We start from the raw sequence: 21,490 nt of genomic DNA, 5'->3' as shown, positions 1-21,490 counted from the left end.
AACGTTATACATTTTTTTTATAAAACATAATTTTGTACATATGACACTATTACATTTCTTGAAGAAACTTTTAATAAAGAATATTCTGATTCTGATTTTCACTTACTAAGTGCTAGTTGCATACTATAATTTGGTTCTTACAAGCAGAAAAAGATGGTGTAGCAAAAATTTGTTGAAGAATGACTTTTGAGTATAAAGTAAAAGATTTATGAATAACATTATAGTGTATGAAATCAGGATAGCCAAATTGATATTTATAATGAAGATGGCCAAGGATGCAAGTCTGCAAAATATCTCGTTAAAATGCCTGAACTTTCAAGATCAACCTACAACATTATTGTAACAAAACTCCTCAATATGTGTGCTCTATGGGTTCCAAAGATGTACCATGACCACAAAGTTCTTTGAATCATTATTAATCATCAGCATCAGTATTATTGTTCCTTGATCATTGTGAAGCTGATCGCATTTATTGTAAAAATTGTGAGAAGATACAAATGAATATGACATCCCAGAAATAAACCATAATGGATGGATATATTGTATATATATAATATTCTATTCTATTGTATTCAAACTTACCAAACAAACTGATTAGATTAGAGCAAGAGCTCAAAGTATGTCTGATAACAGTAAATCAGGTATTAGTGTTTCTTGGGGCTCAGTGTTTTCTTTTAAATTTGGTTAGTTACAAAACGTGTATAAAAAAAGTGTATGAATACTGTTATATTAACCTCTCAACGGTTTATTTGTGCCTAAAATTATGTTGTTTTACTGAATTCTTTTACTGTTTTTATGCAGAAAGTTATTTTTAGAGTAATTAGCAGCTCCAAATATAGAAATACAAAAATCAATCTATAAATATTTATACACTTATAAAAACTTGTTCAAATGAATTTTATTTACGGATTTATTTATCTAAATTGGATAATATTTTACATTAGATATTATGATCACTAATGTATGCATACTAAAAGCTTTAATGTTTTTCACATAGTACTGGTTTGTGTTATTACTCTTATTGGCTGAGCGTTAGTGAAACCTACCACTCAAGGGGCTGGAAAACATTTATTTCTGTCTGTCTGCATGATATCTTGAGATCTAACTGACTTATGGACATGAATTTTTCCTTTAAAAACTTATTTTTAAATGATCTTTATAAATTATATTCATTTTTGTCTAGATTACATCATAGCTATAAATAGTAAGATTTTAATAACTTTAATATTAATTATATTATAATTATGGACTTGTACACGAGGGACAGTAAAATTATTGAATCATATAAAATGGGTATTAACAACACAAATCTGATGTGATTAAAAGTGTATTTTTATACTGTTCATACAACCATAATAATAAATCTTAACAAAGGTAACAGGTGTATTACTTATATCATTCATATAAATTATAAAATAAATTTGTTCTTTAACCATTAAAACACACTAGAAACATAACAAAACATGCTTTCTTTAATAAAAATTAATAAACACGTAAGTTAACAAACACTTCCACACAGGTTGTGATTCAAGATACAAACAATAAAATTGATAAACATCATTTAATTTTTCTTAGATTTCATTTGATAACAACCAACTTGAAATTACTTCATAGAAATTTCATTAACTACAAAAATGGTTTACATAACACCTTTCATAATAGGAATGATGTGTTGATAGTTGTGTTCTCCTACACAGTTTAGAAAAATTATTATACATTGAATTAAAATGCAAGAGCGCTTTTCTTCAAACAACCTTGAAGGGGGACACAATCTGGGTCATTATTATTATTTGTGCCCAATTTATTTATAAAACCATTCAGTACCATATTAAATAAAATTCACCATTAAACATGTAATACTGTGTTTAATCTACTTAAAATCTGAAACAATACATTTTAAATAAACCCACCATGCAATTAGTTTGTATTGCCTTAAAGTAATTACTGATACAAATTTTTAAGTTTCAGTTCTTTAGGTAAAATCCAAAAGTTAAACATGGTCATTTAAGAGTATTTATTAAATTAACAACAAAATGAGATTTCTAATCCTTAAAGTAACTTGTAACATCAATCAATATGCAATAGTATTTTAAAGAATACAACATTACTTTAAGTTTGTTTGCACGGCTTTGTTGAATGTAGTGAACTCATACACAGATATGATCTGTGCACAAGTACGGTGGTTATGTGGTGTTGGTCCAGAGTTTACGATGCTGCTGATGAGATCTGCAAAGAGCTGACCAGCCCTTCGAGGGCTGCCACCTGATCACCCTTAGAGCACTTCTCCTGATACCTGTAGCATTAATAAGTAAGCGTTCATTTGTGAATCGTCAAAATAAGATATGTATTTTTATAAATAAGTTCTCAATAACCTGGGATTCACAGCATAGATAAATAGAGTGTCCCACGAAGAGGTTTAAACGTTCCTATTTATGCACAGAACATTTTCAAACTCTACGCAATTAATAAAGTAGGTTTTAAAAATACTCTGTGAAAATTAAAGCTCCCTAACAATTGTAGAAACAAAATGGTGACGTATTGAAAATTTTATCATTTTGCTTCCTATAAAAATTCATTTTTTGAATTACCTGATTTGATTACTGCATTGTAGTTTTAAAGAACAGCTGTTTAATAACGCTCATTGTTGAAAACAGTTGTTTGATGGAAGAATATTGCTTGTGCTATAAAAACATAACCTAACCTCCTCCATTACAGTTTTACTGATATTGAAGTTCGAGAAATGGCTTTTAATGTTGAACAAAAAGTGAAGTGTTGTGCGTGGGCTATTGCTTTTGGCAACATTACAGAAGGAATTAAGACAATTTCAGGTTGCCTACCGAGGAGTTGAACCACCAAGCAATCCACCTATCAATAACTAAGTGGAAAAATCTTTTGTTAGAAACTGGAAGTGGATACCACAGAGTTTCTTTGTAAGAGCTTACGATTCATTTGTTAAGCACTGTTATCAGTGTGTTACTGTGGGTTGATAATTGTGGACTCTAATTGTTGATTTTTTAATAGGCTATGTTCTAATTTTCTGATTGAAATGCTTTATTTCTCTAGAATATGACAATAAATAATTTTACAAAACCGAAATCACTGTTTTTAAAGTATAGTTTTTCAAAATGCCACTATTTTATTTTAACAATTGCTAGAGAGCTGAAATTTTCAAAGAATATTTTAAATCTTATTTAATGATTGTGTAGTTTGAAAATGTTTGGTACATAAATGGGCAAGTAATATAAAATCAAACATTTCAAGCTCTCCATGGGACACAGTATATCTTTGATCCATTGAAAACACATACTTTATTGGTTCCGTTGTTAGTTACAGCTGGAATGTTAGAAATTTCTTGATAGAAGTCGAGGTAATTCGATTGGGAGAGGATTAAACCCTTAACTGGCACCATACGTCTCGAGACACGGACGCAAAAACTAATACCCCTCCAAAATCCCTACTCTTGTATCTCGATACTGTCCATCACTCTACCTTTCAATTAAGTAGAATTATTTTTTTAATTCACATGGTGTCGTAACTGGATGTTCATTACCCTTTGAAGTAAATATTTTTTGCCTAGTTATGTCTTAGAGACGTAAGATGTTTGTTGCCTCCCTGTGAGTTGAAGCTTTCAATGAAGGATAGTTTAAATTAAAGATAAGCCAAGAGATGTACCTGAGTTCTTTCAAACTCGAAAAACATGTTAAACTTGTTCCCATAATTTAAGAGGAAAAATATCCTTGTCAGCAGTGTAGAGCAACCTTTTGACTGGAATGTGCTAAAAAATTTGTGAAAAGTGTTTCAATGAAGAGAAATAAACTCATGCCTTGAAAACCTTATAAGGTAATGTGATTATTACAGTATATAATTATCTTTTTGTTAATATTTACTTCAAAGCTACAAAAATAATGACAATGATTTATTACCACGCATGAAACTTTGGATACTGTATATTTATCAGTTTTACTTAAAATTTTCTTTACCTCATTTTTTCATGTACATAAAATTCAGTGTACTACTTGAAATATTTAATTTTCAAACATCTCAAAATTACGTCCTCTTAGTATTTTAGGTGATTAAAATTCATTAATGTTTATTTTTTGTGTTGTTTATACCTAAAGTACATAATGGTGTCCCTCAGACTTATTATGTATGTTATGTTACTCTTTCAAGTGATTCCAGTTAAGGGTTAATTAGTTATTCAAATAATTGCGAGAGGTTCATGCAAACTATAAAAAGCCTTTCCGGCCATATAATGTCTTAAATTCTGTTATCTTGAAGCTGTTTTTATGTCAAGAGGCAAAGAGTTCAACAATAAGTAGGACCAAGGTAGGGATTTGAATTTTTGAAATGTTTAACTTAAATTGTTCTATTTTTAACTGATTTTTGTTTCTAGTGATGTATCTAAAACCAGGAATTTAAATAATTTGTGGTTATTAATAACAATGAATGCATAAAAAGGGGAAGCATTGTCTGCCTATGTACATAGATTTGTCTCACGTCACTTCCGGCAATATAAACATACTGACAAATACAAAGAAACAAAATAAATTGTTTCCTCCTTTAATAATCAAATATAAATGCTAATGATAAAATAACATCCAAATCCAAACAAAACATCCTGGGTATACTCACCTGTCTGTGACCTGTTTCATTGCAAACGTAGCCAATTTGTTTGCTTCTTTCTTCTTGGCTGATGTAGTCTTAGGTGACATAGCAATGTTGGTTGCACACTGAAATATGTTTAATATTGTGTTAATATCTCTCAAAACTATTGTGCACAACTGAAGCTTAAAACTTAGCTTTCATTAAAAATACTAGTAGCTATTTAATGTATCCACCTCTGACAATTAACATATTCCCTATGTCAAGATTATATTGCCACTCTGTACAATCTAAATAAGTGGTAAACTTAGATACACTTTTTTTTAAGGAGTGCCTGGTTCCGTTTTAAGACTTATTCTGCTCGTCCTCATGGGCCACTGGCCTGTGCAGATATCTTATCAAACAGAACAAATGAGAGAGAGTCCTTACAGTAAAAGATCAACAATACAAAAGTGCAACAGTAATTTGAACCTGTGCTATCTCTAACTCAGACCTACATTCCGACATCCTAGACCACTCAGCCACAGGCTCTCCAATACATGTGTTTTTGTTAGAGGAATTCAGGCATTGCTTAGTGACAATTACAAATCAGTTTTAGTTCTTGGAACATAAACTTTAACCCTTTGACCGCCGTGAGCCACTATAGTGGCTTGAGATGTACGGTACCTTGACCACCATGGGCCACTATAGTGGCTCGCCGTATGCGGTACCTTGAGCGCCGCGGGCCACTATAGTGGCTCTGTGAACTTTACACCTTTGTCCTTATAGTTTAAACATAATATATAAATTATATCAACTTTGAATTGTATTGCTCTGCTTCATTTCAACTATAAAATATTGATATTTACTTGTTTCTATAGTAACAAGTGTATCTTCATCCTACAGCGGAATTTTTGAAATTTTTTGAATTTTACTTAAATTACATTATTTTACGCAATTTCTGTGGAATATATTTGTAACTTTTAATATATGCTCAAAACAATACGTACTTTTAGGTTAAAAAACATTATTTGAGTCCAAGTTACTTATTCAGTGTGTTTTTGGACCTCAAACTTAAGATTTTTTTTTAAATTACGACAGGAATACATACTACTAAACAAATGTAGAAAAAAAAACTGTAATTTTTTACATCAACTGAAAGTACATCTCTTCCCCTCAAAAACAAAACCAAAACTAAAAGGCTAGCTCAGAATTTACAAAAGTTATGTAATTTAATATGTGACCATGCAAAAACGGGTGATTTTGCCATCGCGGTATTCAATCTGTGCGGTGCTTAAACGTCTGGCGGTCTAGCGAACGACGGTGCGTGGGAGCGGCGGCGCACTAAGGGTTAATATGATGTTAACTTGTGACACTATTCATCTATATCTTATGTCTAGTTTCTAAATAAAGATATTACGATTAACTGATTCTCTTAATTCTTATGAAATTTAACTCAGGAAGCGTCGTATCAGAAATTCAGTGCACGTTGATTTTTGTAGGTTTCCAGGAGGGTCCCTTTGTAAATTTCATAAAGAATCTTTATTTAGTATATGTATAAAGTGTTGTATATTATTTTTCTTTTTAAGAATAAGAGAATAAAGCTACATAATTATAATATAAAAATCAAACATATATTGTATTTAGTATTTGACATGTGTAAAATATATTTCATAACAGTATCCGCATTATAATAAAATATAAGATGGTTTTTAAAGTCAAAAATAGCCAAATTCTAGGAACTTTAATTAGTTATGAATACAAAAATTGATATTGTTATGGGGTTCAGAAATAAAAATGGAAATAATTTTTATATTTACAGAAAAAAGAGCACAGTTTAAAATTTTTGCCCATTTTCAGTTGCTAAGCGACACAATGAAATAACTAATAAAATTGACTCATGCTAATTAATGTGTTTTTCTACCTTTTTATGAATTTATCTGATGTAGTAGAACAGTGGGTTGTATCAGACCAATAACGAAAAAATTGGTAGAAACTTGGTACTTGACTGAAAATAAAATCTAGTGTAGACTATAGTTATTTGATCTTTTAAATGATAATTTATTACAAATGTAACATAGAAATAAAATAATACAACTGTTTAACCCTTTGCACTCCGACGTCCGAAATATCGGACATTGTTGTTTTGGCCAAAACCTCGGACGTCCGACATTTCGGACGTTTGCTGTTAAACCTCGGACGTCCGAAATGTCGGACGTTTGGTAAATCCTATATACTGGCTTTATAAATTATCCAAATGCGGTAAATTTGCGATATATACAAGCTGAATAGTTGTTGGATGTAAAAATGTAGTAAACCTTTATGCTCTATAGCGGTGATTTTGCAGTTTTACATTGTGTTGTAGAGGTTTGTCAACTTCACCATTTTCGTCAGCTGATTTGATCACAACTTCAACAGCTGATCTCTTCATTGTTTTGTTTAGTTTGATAAGTTATTTCAGTCAATAAGGTTATGTTGACAATCTGAGTGATATTTTTGTCAGTAACATATAAGATTCGGAATCATCTGACGATGCCAAAAGTGAAAGTGAGGGAGGTATTACGGTACTTTGGGATTATACCGACCACACCCAGATATGAATCGTTATTTTACATTTTGCTTCTACTGATTACTAGATTAGCGTAGAACAGTATTTCGTCAATATAAAACAGGAATTGTCTTATCGCAATTCCATCCCTTCCTCAGACAGAGGTCAAAGTCGAGTGGTATAGTAGATAACGTGATTGCAGAGTCTCGCCGCCCGTTCAGCTGGTGCGTCGCTTTGTTGTACTTCCGTGTTTTACCCCTTCATTTCTCCAAACACAAAAATTCAACAAAAACAAACATTACCAAACAAAAAACTAAACTCTTTATTGAAAAAACACACAAAACTTGTTTTTATTCTTGATCACACTCCGCCACCCAAAATGCGAGTGCCTCCGGCTATCAGCGCGCTGATGTCAACGAAAGAAAAACATCCCTCGAGATAGTACCTATCAGTAAAATATCATATTCTAGAGGGGCTGATCAGAAATATAAATTGAATTGTAATGGAAAGGCAATTATGTACTGTGCAAAAAACTTAAATAATCATGTGATGCCGCGCGGCCTGCCGTAATCGGGATTCTCGAGAAAGATAAGATAACAGCGGCAAAAATACTGATCACAATATGCTGGAAATGCTTGTTGATTGATGGAATGTTAGTTCTGTTACTCAACTACATCGTTTTATAACGTTCTTAGTTTATTGAAAAAGGTTTAAGCGTTGGGGGTATATAACGGAATCTGACCCCATCGGTAATCGTTGTAAGTTTGTAATTTTGTAATTAAAGAGTTTTTTTTTTTCGTTTTATCATGTTTGTTTCTATAAATTTATATTTTTGTGTTCTTCATACTGGTGCGGTCGGTATAATCCCAAAGTACCGGTATTACGAGCATAAAAAGATATAAAAAAGTAAATATTCAATCAATTGACAAATAACTCACTATTTGGGGAAATTGTCGGAAATTACAAAACTGCCTACAACATTTTTGTTTATAGAGGTAAGTTTATGAAATTTTATGTGCATGTTTACAATTATGTAAGGAACCTATAAATAATAATAGTTTATATAATGTCAATGCAATTTTTTTCAGTTATAACAGCTAAATGTTAATTTTTACAAAAAAACTTTTTTTTATAAGTGATAAAAGGTATTAAAAATAAGGTAATTACAAATATATATTTTTTTTTACAATATAGAATTTTATGAGAAATAAAACAAAACCAAAATTATAACTCTATCTGCTAAAATAAAAAAGTTACAACTTTTTAACAAAACCTTTACAAAATTGATAAAAAGGGCTCCAAGGTTTTCGCCAGTACTTGTTGAATAGAGGCCCGAGTTTTTGGTAGTGACCACAAATTTTACTCTCGAGTGCAAAGGGTTAAATGCATTAGAGGCATTATTTTGATTGAATTCTTTCTTTGACATAACATGACATATATTGAAAATATTTATATTGGAATTGAGTGAAGTGTTATTAGTGAATGATTGATACCTCAATATGAAAGTATGTAATAAAATGACCTTGATTTTTCTCCTTAAGAACAATGTTAAGTCTCATACAGTTTTATGCTCTTCTTTTGGATTGCAGTTTTATGGGAGATTTCTCACTTTAAAGATATAAAAGAAACGCTTTTTCTTTTTTTTTATAAAGTGCACACTTTATGAATATTGAAACAATGAAGTATAAAAAAGTTTGAGATTTTATCAAAACAACCTATAAAAGTATTTAAAGAAACTAAAAAGCGCTTGGGCGTGTATAATTTACGCCTTTAAAAGACATTTCTGTACTTCTTTGACTAAAAATAAAAGTGAATGAGGTTTAACGTTGTTCTTATGGGGTTACAATCAAGATAGCTGTCACTCCAGTACAACTGGCTCTTAAGGTATTCACAATCAGAGTCAATCCAAGAATTATGATCAGAGCTCACCAGAAAGAGACCGTACAGGGCTCTCATGTTGTTGGGGTTCAGCTTGATGGCCATGCAATAGTGTGAGCGAGCCATTTCCAAGTTCTCGAACCCCCCCTACAACACACGAGAACCATTCACTGAATAAACTAATTCCAACTTGGAAACAAAGTACTTTTAAAACAAGATTTATATCCTCAACCTAAGTTACACTGAAATATAAAATAATTAATTTTATATACTACATAAAAAATAACCACAAGATTAGATCTAGAAAAACTTATAGTTTTTCATAAAAACTAAGATTAAAATCATGAATCTAACCATGTTCATTGTAGTACTATTAATACATCTATCGCAAATCTTATCAGTGTTCCATAAATTTGAATGTATTTTAGAACAAACTGGAGCTTGGTATTATTTCACAGTGAAAACGGAAACAAAATTCAAATCTGATTACCAGCTTTATTTTGTTTTGATTAACACAGTAAAGATTCTTTTCATCAGTTGCCTAAGTCAAAAATGCAATGGTTTCGGTGAACAGCCAGCACATTATATTTTTTGAAGCTTCTTTGTTATGTTTTTTTAGAGATTGTCACTGTTTTAAACAGCTTACTTTAATACTACTTTAATATTTTATTTCTCGAACTATAAATTTCTGCTTATTTAAAAGCTTTTAGTTTTTTGTATTCTGTTATGTTTTAATACTAAATGTTACTTTTTGTAGTATATAAAATCATTTTTGTTTTCTATGATAATAGTCTTTTTTAACATTTGATGATGAATAATGAATGAATAATGATGAATAATGATATTTATTCCGTAAGTACATACAAATTAGAAATACATTTTCGTCTCGGAATTCCACTAACCATCATTATCCAGTATCGATGGTTAGGCAACAAAAATTAAAAACTAATTATTCAGTCTACCTCAAGTTGACACATAATATCTTCGGGCTTGTGCACATAGATAAATATAATAAATAATGTAAATAACTGTTGTATAATAAATAATAATAATAATACATAATAAATAATGTAAATAAATGTTGTATAATGAATAAATTAATTAATTAATTAAATATAGTTAACAACACATATATAAAATCAACAAATCCAAACAACAATAACAAAACTTAACAAATTATACAACAAAACTTTAACCAGTTACCAATTTATTTATATTAAAACATGTAAACTGTAACTCTCTATGACAAACAATGTAAATAAATGTTCTATAATAAATAATGTAATGTTGTATAATAAACAAATATATTAATTGAATAGTTAACAACACATATAGAAATATCAACAAATCCAAATAACAATAACAAAACTTAACAAAATATATAACAAATCTTTAACCAGTTATCAATTTTTTTAAGAGTTTAAAGAAAAGAAACCAAAATAAAAAAGAGTTCTAACTTAATACCTTTGTCAACTGCATAATTTCCTCATCCAGCAAAAGCCAGCTTTTTAGGGTTTTTTTAAATATGTTTTAAAGATTTAATTCTTTTAATTTTTTCGGGAATTAGATTAAAGATTTGTGGTCCAATAAATACAAAAGATCTAAGTAAAATACTTTTTAAGACCTTTGGCTTTCTGAGTAAGTTGGATGATTTACTTCTTGTGTTATATTTATGGTGTACCTGTTCAGTTTGGTTGTTTCCACTTCTCGTATAAAATATTTGCAATACTTTAAACATATAGAGGTGCTGGACAGGCAATATCTTAAGCTGTACAAACAGTGGAAAAGAAGATTCCAGCTTTTTCTTACATAAAATTATTCTAATAAAATGGTTTTGCAAGGTTCTCACCCTTTTCACTAGAGTTTTAAAAGTACCTCCCCAACAATGTATACCGTATTGGAGTCTTGAATTTATTAATGCGTAGTAAAGACATCTAAGTAAATCTATGTCACACATATTTCTTAAATAGTAAAATTTTCTTATACTACTTCTTAACACTTTAATTAACTCTTCAATATGCTCTTTCCAAGTTAACTTGTAATCAACTATAACTCCAAGATATTTAAAATAGTTTACTTTGTCAACTACTTCACAATTGCATTGTATATTTAGAGCACATTTCATAGAATGAAATCTTATTTCTCTTTCAAAATTAAGTTCTGTGGAGCCAAAATTTATGTATTTTGTTTTAGATACATTAACAATCATTTTATTGTCAATACACCATTGTCTCACAGTTATTAAAGTGTTATTTACATTATTCCACAAGGTGTGTGTATTGTTACTAGAAGAAAAGAAAGCTATATCATCAGCAAAAGCTGTTACTTCACCATCATATTGTTTTTCCAAAAGATCATTTATAAATATTAAGAACATTATTGCAGACAACACCGATCCCTGAGGAACCCCTTTTTTTATTGTTTCAGGTTTACTAATTTTGTCCATTACTTTCACAACTTGTGTTCTATCCATTAAAAACTGTGTGAACCATTGCAAAGCCAACCCCCTTATTCCAATCGTTTCCATTTTCAACAATAATAATTTGTGATCGACAAGATCGAACGCTTTACGAAAATCTATAAAAACTGCTGAACTTTTCTTATTATTATTAACACTACTATATATTTTTTCAAGAATGTTAGATAGAATTTATTAGATTGATGTAGATTGATTGAGATAGAATGTTAAAAAAGTTTTTGTGAGATATGAACAATATAAGTAATGTGTATGCTGTACTAAGAAAACTAAAGTGATACTAAACTAAAAAATCATTAGAAGAGGTTAACAGATCTGTCAATTGTACAGTTTTAATTTTATATTTATTATTTTATATTGTTTATAATCTATGTCATAAAATCCTTAGATGTATTTCAATCTAGAAGCTCTAGCAAGTGTATGATGTAAAAACGTCTATGATGATTATATATAACATTTTACATAGTTGTAACATTTTAACTTACTTACATTAAAACATAAAACCAATATTTAATACTTTTATTATTTGTGAGGCCTTGCTATCGAAAGGCCTCACAAAAAATAAAAGTATTAAATATTGGTTTTATGTTTTAATGTAAGTAAGTTATCAGTAACCAATATAAGCTCCATCTACAACATTAGTTGTAACATGTTGACAAGTCAATACAATATTTATAACTATAATATTTATTTTAAAATTTTAGTTCGGATACTCTTTTGACATAAGCAACTCAGTGTGTAAGAGGAGTGGAGGCCACATGATTTTAGGTGCTATGAGACTGCATATCTAACTCAGTATGGCTGTATCCAAAACCCCTACTACTAGGCCTGGAATGTTCTGTAGTGTATTAATATGCAATACAACAAAAAGTTGTGATTATATTTCAAAATAATTTTTTATACAAGCCTCAAATATGGATTTGATAAATAAAGAACAGCTTCCCTTTACATTGATTGTAAGGCCCCCAGTAGGTCACCAAAAATTAAAATGTACTGTTGCTTGAGGCTAACAACCTGTGTGTACTTGATCTCTGCCAGTCGCTGGTGCAGCAGGTGACTGTGAGGGTTATGCAGGATCAGCTCCTCCATACAGAATGCTGCCCTGGCATAGTCCTGCTCGCTCAAGTACAGCTCGCACAGTTCCTGCCACGCCTCCTGGTCCACCATGAATCTGTTACAATCAGGTAGTAAAGTCAAGGTGTGTTCAAAATGGATAATTTTACTACAACAAGAGAGGACTTCCAGGTATTTTGGAGTATATTAACACGTTCACAACAACGGCTTATTTCCGAACTTTTTTATTTGCCATCAAATTTTTCAATGTTAATGGCAAAAGTCCGTAATTTTTTACATTAAATATCTAAGTATAACAAGAAATGTATACAGGGTTCGCAATTCTGCACAAAAAAAGAGATTTGAATATGTTTTTTCAATGTTTTTCCATGTACTCCAAGGTATACCTAAAAATTCTGCAATCGTGTTTCCCACAGGATACATGATAGAGTAAGGTATTTATTTAAGTGCGGGAAAACATTTAACAAACCATCATGACAGCCAACAACAATTAAATCGCAATAAGGAAATGCATAGCAACGTGTACCCAATCGAGCGCCTGACGTTCTTTACGAAAGCCTGATATGTACCCGATTGGGTACACGACGGCAGTTGTGAAAAATCCTGTGTTTTATGTCATAATTATGTACTATGTAATTTGATGTCTATTGTGTTGTAAGTAACATTTTTTACATAAATGCACACACTATTATAAGTTTGTTTTCTTTATCAGTCAAGATGCCCCCTTAGGTTGATGTTGTCATGCATTTACCAAAAAATGTCCAAATTTAATGAAGTTGAACTTATGTAATTTATACTGTTTTGTATGTTTAATGTAAAGAAATAAACATTAAACAAATATTTGCTTTATTTGCATAACAATTACCTGAAACTATCGTACCTGTAAATCACTAACTTTTTCTATCTTCCCAGAGTGTGAGTAAAACATTGTTGATAAATTGATATATATATATATATATATATATATATATATATAAAATATATATATATATATATATTTTACAATCTAAACTAATAAAAATTACTAGTTTTGTCCAAATGAAGTAGTTTCCTGCACTCAATTGTCTTCTTTCTACCCTAAAATTGCTCAACTATGTTTTTATTACATTTGTACAAACATATTAAAAGATTTTATCACTGATATACAAGGGCCATCTGGAAAGTGGTATCCATTTGTGCAAGAAAGACACAGGAGTAAATATTAACAAATATAAACTCGGAAAGAGCATACTTTACACTAATTCTCCACATAATCCCGAAGTAAATTTAGGGAAAATGACGACTGTCCCCACACTTAGCCCTAAAAGGACCTTTGCGCCTTCCTCACTTATATTTATGTCCTCAAAATCTGAGACACAGAAGTTAATCAGATTTGTGGGCTCCTGTTCTCTAATGTCCTTGGGGCTGAAGATATATGCCCCTAGGAATTTTTTCTTAATTGTAGTTATAGCCCAGCAACTTAGCCATATTATGTATTCCGCTGATTAGAATCATCAGTGTGTCATCTTAACACATAGCAAAAATAACTGCATATAAGCATGGATACAAGTTTTTAAGTGCAGATTTTTCAAAAAGTAGATTATTAAATAAATCTAGGGCTATTTAGGCCATATAAAATTTTTCTAAAAACTAAAAATCAGTTTGATTTTATTATATTTTATGTACAAATAATATAAGAATGTTTTTAATTTTAAAATTAACAAACTTAAGAACAGATCGAATTGTAGCTGCTGTTACGTTGAAAGTAGAATTTTTGGAACTTGTATGCCTACTTACTTTTTCAGGTATTCTGAGAGTTCCTTGATAGCCTCAGGTATTTTACCACAAGCCTTCAAAATCGCAACCCGTCGTTTCCTCGGGGCTGCATTCGTTTTGTCCTTCTTGATGATGTTTTGTAGCAGTTCTAAGGCCTCTTCATACCTAATCAACACAATTCATTTTGTATTATTTTAATTACAGGAATTATAGAAAGAGCATAAACACACATTTACTAAGAATAATGCTTATTATGTCAAGTAAATACCAAAATACAGTGCTCCATACTTAATACAAATACTAACCTCTCTTGAGCTTCAAGTTTCATGACTTGTAATTTGTAAATCCGCAAACTATCTGGAAACTCTGCAGTTAGAGCGTGCAGACACTCGTTGGCAACATCGATTCTGTTACAATCCAGGGCAGCAATGAATACTTGCTCGTACACTACGTACTCTGCAAAACACATACTTACATGAGTATAACAAAATTACAGCTAGCCTATATTAAATAGTTATTATCACACATGCTTTTGAATTTTAAAACAGATCAAATTGACAAAAATAAATTTAGCTACAAAAAGATGGAATCATAAAATACAAAAACAATTTCATCTAGTTTGATAGTTTTGTTTTTAAAACAATACACCAAATCTACTATTAGTAAACACAGTAAAAATATATGGCAACTTTAGCTATTTTATGGCATTTGTAATGTGCACAAAGCAATAGCTGAACACCACATACATACCATATTACAGACACCAACTATCTTTATACAGGCTAAGTTAGTATTAAATTTGTGTGGCTCATCAAATGTCAAGGATTCAAAAACTGAAATGACCCCCGTTTTTTTGTGTGTTCATCCATGTTTTATTGTTTAAATATCAATGTTATCATCTCAGCAAAAGCTGACTGTAGTCTGTTAGGAGTGGAAGGTACAATGCCAACAAGTTGAATTAACTTACGCTCATCCCCGAGTTTATGCATTTTATCCTGTAGCACAGTGTCCCACATTGTGATAAGATCACTACTCTGCCTCACATTTTCTTCCCTCCATACACGAAGTTTGTCTCTCATTTCTGAAAAAGTTCAAATCATCTCATTTTTATCATGCAATAATTCACTCATAAATATTTTCACAGCCTTACATCTAACGGTATTGGTGTGAATAGTCCACCTTAAAATAAAAATGTACATACTAGAGACTACAGGAGGGACATTAAGATGTGATAGTCCAAGCTGTTTTGGGATTCCCTTTGAATAAGAAGGTGGTGCAAAATTGCAAAGGTGGTCTCCTGGATCACAAACGACTTATCTGTGGTGGGAAATCCTACAATAGGATAAATTTGGAACCAGCATGATTTTACTATAGCCTACTCTCTTAACCCTACATATTGTATGTGCAGTGTGTGCACTTTGCAAGCTAAAAATAAATACCTACAGACAGTCTAATAAATGTAGGTTACATTGTTATAGTGTTTTTTCAGGAAATGTACATTACTAGTATGTTGTGAAAATAATACACGTTCAATCTAAATTATATTCACAGATATAAACAAAATTCGTCAAAAAAATTAGGATTTCAAAATTAGTTTCTTGATAAAAGCTTATATATTATAGAAAAATTAAAGTAGTTCAAAATGTATAAGTTCTTTACCAAAGATTTTCTTCTCATTTATGTTGTCCACAAACAGATTACAATTGGAACAATTGCACTTGAAACATATTTAAACTTTTAGTTTTTGGTGTTGAACCATCAATTAAAGAATATAACTGCAAAGCTAAAAAATTAGGTCTTAACACAGGTTAAACTGAATGCAGCAGAAGACTGATGGAGGCAGTAATTTCTCAATATTCCAATACCAACATCAAATCCACTAACTTAGCACCTGGCCAGGTAAAATGAACTGAAAAAGTGAGTGAGACCAACTTTGAATTTTGAAACTTTTACTGAATAAAACAACTTTTTTATTGGAATTAATGATTGTGTGACAATAATTTAAAATATTTTGTAACTTTGATTTGTGACAGTTAAAAATATTTTAGTGATTGAAGATAAATAAAAAATTTAAGACAAGAATTGAATATTTTAAGACAATTTATCAACTATACTAAATACTTAATGAATTATTCATGAAATGTTGCAAGTACCAAATACAATTAATTAAAATGTTAGAACAAGCTATAAATGTAATCTACTCTTAAGTTAGATGGCAGATAGAACCTAAATATCCATAGCAGGATTATTCAAATATTCACGGGTACATGTACAGGAAAAGACATTATGTCTGTCTTTTACAGTAAAAATAGTTCCAATTTGGAAAACATTTCTAAAGCTGCGGATGTAGCATAATAAGCGGTCACCATGACAAATCGCTTAATCGATGTTATCTAAACTATCGAATAATAAACAACGAAAATGCAAACTGAATTACGTTATAGGTATTTCAAATTATAGTATGGTTCGGTTATGGTTTTATGTCTAAAAAAGAATTATTTAGCAATTAATTAACACTATAAATGTGCATTTATGAAATGTAATAATTAACAAAGTGTAAAACATATTTCCTATTATTTTGAAGAATAAACGTGTAACAGCTTGTGCCACAAATAACATGTTTATGACTATTGTACTTGCGGCTATTACTCAAATACCATACACGTGATTTTAGTTTGTTCCAATTAATTTTAATCAACATTGTAATTTAATAAATTACATTAAAACAGCTGGTAATAATTAACAGTATATAATTATAAATAATTTGTTTTTCCTAAAGGAAGAGCTTCTCCTACATTATAAATAGAATGTTCTATTATTTCATAGTTTAGGTACTTGTATTCGATAATTTGGTTTGCTTATTCAACTGTTGTGGTGGCCACTTAACTATAGACAAATTTAGTTATAGTAATTATAGAATACGTTTTTTTTTTTAAGAAAATTTAGGTAATTATCAAACCCTAATGTAGGCTACATATTATATATTGTACAAGGCACAGACACATGCTTGACCAATTTTCTATAAGATTACAGAAAACAAAAATGGACCAGACATACATTAAAATTAAATTATTTAATAAGAAGCCGATTATCATACTGTGCCCCATACATCTGACGTAATATCTGGTTGGAAACCGAATTTAAACTTCTTACACAACAATCTGGATTGTGTTCTTATTCCTTGTGGGTTCCTTATTCTACATCTGTGCTGGGTGTCATGTGGTCTTGTAACCGTGGGTAAACCTTGATTGCTGCTGATGTTGCATCATGTTTAGGTTTGTAATATAAAAATTATGCTGAAATCAGGGAAATTTTACCCAAATAAGCCACGTTTCTGTTAGTTTACACTTGAGAATAAAATTTCATATCGCCATGACACGTCTTCCGACCATAAAAAAAAGAAAAATTAAGAAGCCTATAATGTAATTAGGTTGGACATTACTATTCCAATTTAGTAAATCATACAAAGTTAAATCATGTATGATATTTGAGTAATGGCCGCTAGAGATGAGAAATAAGTACTGTTATTTGTCAATAACCTATACCAAAATAATGTGGTGAGATATTATATGTTCCAGTAACCTGTTACCAACCGATTCACTCTCAGTAATAGCATCATGTTACGTGATTTGAGCTTGACCTTATTTACTATCTTGAGGTATGGTTTTCTTATTTCACCAGAATTGTGGAGTGGTGCTGAAGGTGCCACTGAAGCCCTCGCTAATGGCAAGGGGCATTTCCGACAGTACTTTCCCAACCTCAGATCAAGTGCCAGATCGTCCAACGTGATCTCAAGTCAAAGAAGTTAGACGATCTGGGACATGATCTGAAATGTGAAAGTATCGATTAGAAATGCCCCTGACCACCAGTGCAGGCTCCGCACTTTTGGTTAAGATAGAAAAACATCCCTCTCAAATCACATGAGCGCTTATAAAGGTTACAATAGCCTACAATACAATACGCTTACAATAGCCATTTAGACTACATGTGTTATTTAAGACATAAGTTTTAGGACGTGTTTATCCTTCAAAATAGTAAAAATGTAGCTGAATGTTACACTGTTTGTTTTGTTAAATTTTATAAATATAAATTGCCTACATAATTTTTTATTCATAATGAAATTATTACTTTTTAAGAAATAAAAACAGCCCAACTATATTGTAATTTTAAATACCTATAACATAATTTGGTTTCAGTACTAATATGGAGGATTCATTCCTCATGAATATTGGTGATTTCATAATTATAAATATTGATTATTTGATTGTCATGATGGAGATTTATTATACTGCGGCCATCAATAAATATTTGTAAGATTGACTGTTTTCCCATAAAAACCTTTAGTATGCTTTAATGTTATTGCCCTAGAAATGAACCTCCTTAAAAATACAACACTTTTTACCTACTTATTTTCTACTAATATAAATCAAAGCAAACATTTATAATTCATATAATTCTTTGGTGTATAATGATTACTTATTTATTCAGTGATTGCAGTAATTTTATCTTACCTGCCCAACTCATTTCGAAGAATATCCTAAGCTAAATGTTCAATAAACAATTTTAATTCTAATTCCAAATAAAACTAACCTAACTTTGATATTAACACAACAATTAATTATTTTACACTGTTTCTACTAAGTGCAAGAACACGATCACTGGCAGCATAACCACTAATTTATCAACTCATGGACTCACAGTCACAATTTATGATAAATTTATTATGTATTTTAGTGTATCAGATGTTAAATGCAGACTACAGGCAGCGGCAGTCACTAGTCATGCATATAGGCAGACCAATTATTGTTCAATGCAGACGATTACAAAGAGATTAAAAATTTTACTTTAACTTTAAACGACCTAGCCAGAAAGCCACAGTACTATATGGAACCTATTAAATTTCGGAAACGTGTTTATTTTCTTTTATGAAATGTAAATTATCTGATTTATTTTTGAGTTTTTAATATAATTAAAACCTTTAACCTAAACATCAACCTGTGGTTTTATTAGTGATCAGGATGAGAAACGTTTCCTAACAATTTTTATTGCATAAATAACGACAATGCCTTTCTATTTTCTGAAGGCTGTATTATTGGATGGTGAATAGGTTGGACTTTATTCTGACGTGCCTTACATACTGAGTAGGGATCGTTCTACAAAACTCTAAAAGAATATTTTATATAAAATACTTTTTCCTCATACCGCCTTGATTATAGGGTAGGATTTGTTGTATAAGGACCAAGAGTTAACTTAGCTGTGTCCCTAAGAAAACACGCTTTGGTCTTCCAGGAGGAAATCATGGCAATCGAATCATGCACCAGAACACTCATACAAAAGAGGCCAAAAGGAGCAGAATATTTAATCTCTGATAACCAGGCACTACAACTGCACTAAAGGCACTTGACGCCTGTTCGTTTTACTCGAACGCAGTGTGGGAATGTAAGAATGTTCTAGTGGAACTGGCGAAGAAGAACAAAGTTACACTACGTTGGGTGCCGGGCAATGAGGGCATTCATGGAAACGAAAAAGCAGATACCCTTGCCAAAATAGATACAATATCTCTTACGGTAGGAGTAGCTTTCCCCTGCAGCAAAGCATTTGTAAAAGATTGGGAAAAGAGGATTAGATCCTTAAATTGGAGTAGGGATCCAGGTCTAAGGTAGTCTAAAATGTTTATCTTTCCTTATGCTAAAGGGTAGGCAGCTCTCCTAGAGCAAAGTAAGGAGGATATGTGATTGATATAAGGGATGTTCACAGGACATGGCCCCCTAAGAAAACATCTTATGAAGGTAGGTCTTAGACTGATGAATGCAGACTCTGCGGAGAAACAAAAGAATCAGCGGAACACATATGACTAAACTGTCCTGACATATCAAAAAGTAGAATATTCGTTTATGGCGTTATCAGTGTGAAACCCATGGCTGGATTTACATATGCGCTGAAAAATCTATAGCCCAAGCTGACATATTTGGGGGAGGGGTGGCAAATTATGGGAGAGAGAGAGTATACTTGCATATTTTATTTTTCAAGTAATTGTTAGCTAAAATAGAATGTTAAAAGTAGGTAGACGTGAAGATGGTGTAATGTGTGCTATAATTCTAAATATATTTTTTTTGTAGTTCCTATAGTGCAAATAATATTGTTTATTTCTCAAGTGGGTTGATTTAATATGGTATCATATAAATTTACAGGTTGTTAAATTATTATAATAGTATTTTGTATCAAATTATATATTCTATTTTTATTCTACTTCCATATACGGATTAACTCGATATAATATGACGATTTATTTATCTTCAGTAAAGAGTTCATCAATGAATTGAGTTATTTTCTATAATAATTAATTTTAATTATAAACAAATACATGTGACATAGCTTTTAAATACTGCATAAACAATAGCAGCAATGCACTGTTTACGCACAACGTTACAGTATCATCTCATGTAACTGGAGAAATGAGTGTTAGCTTTGATTTTATAAGACTAAAGATCGCGCATCCAGGAGGGATTATGAATGATCATCACAGAAATAGTGTGAGATAACAACAATTGAGTACGGCAATTATGAGATTGTGCTACCATATAAAAGAGTTGCCATTCACTTAAATCTTCTAGCATCTCATTTTCATAAATTACATTTGAAAATTAGGTATTTTTGTTATTGTCAGAGTTTACTCATTATAACATGTTTGATACTTTTCTGTAATGTAATTTTTGTAATATTTCTTTTGCTTACTGTTAGCAAAATCCGACGTTAAATACAGCAACAGATTTAAGCATTTGCCATATCGTCTCATAGATTATAACACTAGCTATACGGCGGCAGTTCTCAGTTGAGGGGGGCAATATTTGAATAGCTCATGTGCGGTAAATTTTTTAATCCACCTATGATGAAACCGCCGCTGTCTTTGTAAAGGGGCAAGTACCGGGCGACTGACAGCGGCTGAAAAAATGTTGTACGAGTCTTTCACGATTAAAACGCCAACTTCCCCATGACGATAAAGATTTTCTTGATATGATCATATTCCGCAATGAATGGAACATTTCAATTAAGTGGATCCTTAAACACTGAAAATATTCTATCCGAGGCCGATAATCCACCCGAAAAATTTTTATTCTGTTTGAAACAAGATTGCATAAAACTTAATTTTTTGTGTTATAATGTAGTTAAAAATTTAT

At 31.0% G+C, this 21,490-nt stretch overlaps 1 protein-coding gene across 1 annotated transcript; it reads right to left on the bottom strand.

Moving 5' to 3' along the window:
- Nucleotides 1-1,311: 1,311 nt before the first annotated feature.
- LOC124361949 (ER membrane protein complex subunit 2-like) lies at nucleotides 1,312-19,082 on the bottom strand. The gene is made up of 8 exons (XM_046816034.1): nucleotides 18,824-19,082; nucleotides 15,280-15,393; nucleotides 14,618-14,768; nucleotides 14,334-14,477; nucleotides 12,498-12,654; nucleotides 9,059-9,154; nucleotides 4,633-4,730; nucleotides 1,312-2,293 (listed from the first exon to the last, which is right to left on the bottom strand). Exons 1-8 carry the CDS (start codon nucleotides 18,834-18,836, stop codon nucleotides 2,206-2,208), a joined length of 861 nt encoding a protein of 286 aa, XP_046671990.1. The 5' UTR covers nucleotides 18,837-19,082; the 3' UTR covers nucleotides 1,312-2,205.
- Nucleotides 19,083-21,490: the final 2,408 nt, after the last annotated feature.

This window comes from Homalodisca vitripennis, chromosome 5, assembly GCF_021130785.1.
Source record: "Homalodisca vitripennis isolate AUS2020 chromosome 5, UT_GWSS_2.1, whole genome shotgun sequence".
Lineage (NCBI taxonomy): Eukaryota > Metazoa > Arthropoda > Insecta > Hemiptera > Cicadellidae > Homalodisca > Homalodisca vitripennis.
Note: the sequence above shows the minus strand (reverse complement) of the source record. Positions and strands in the feature narration are given on the sequence as shown.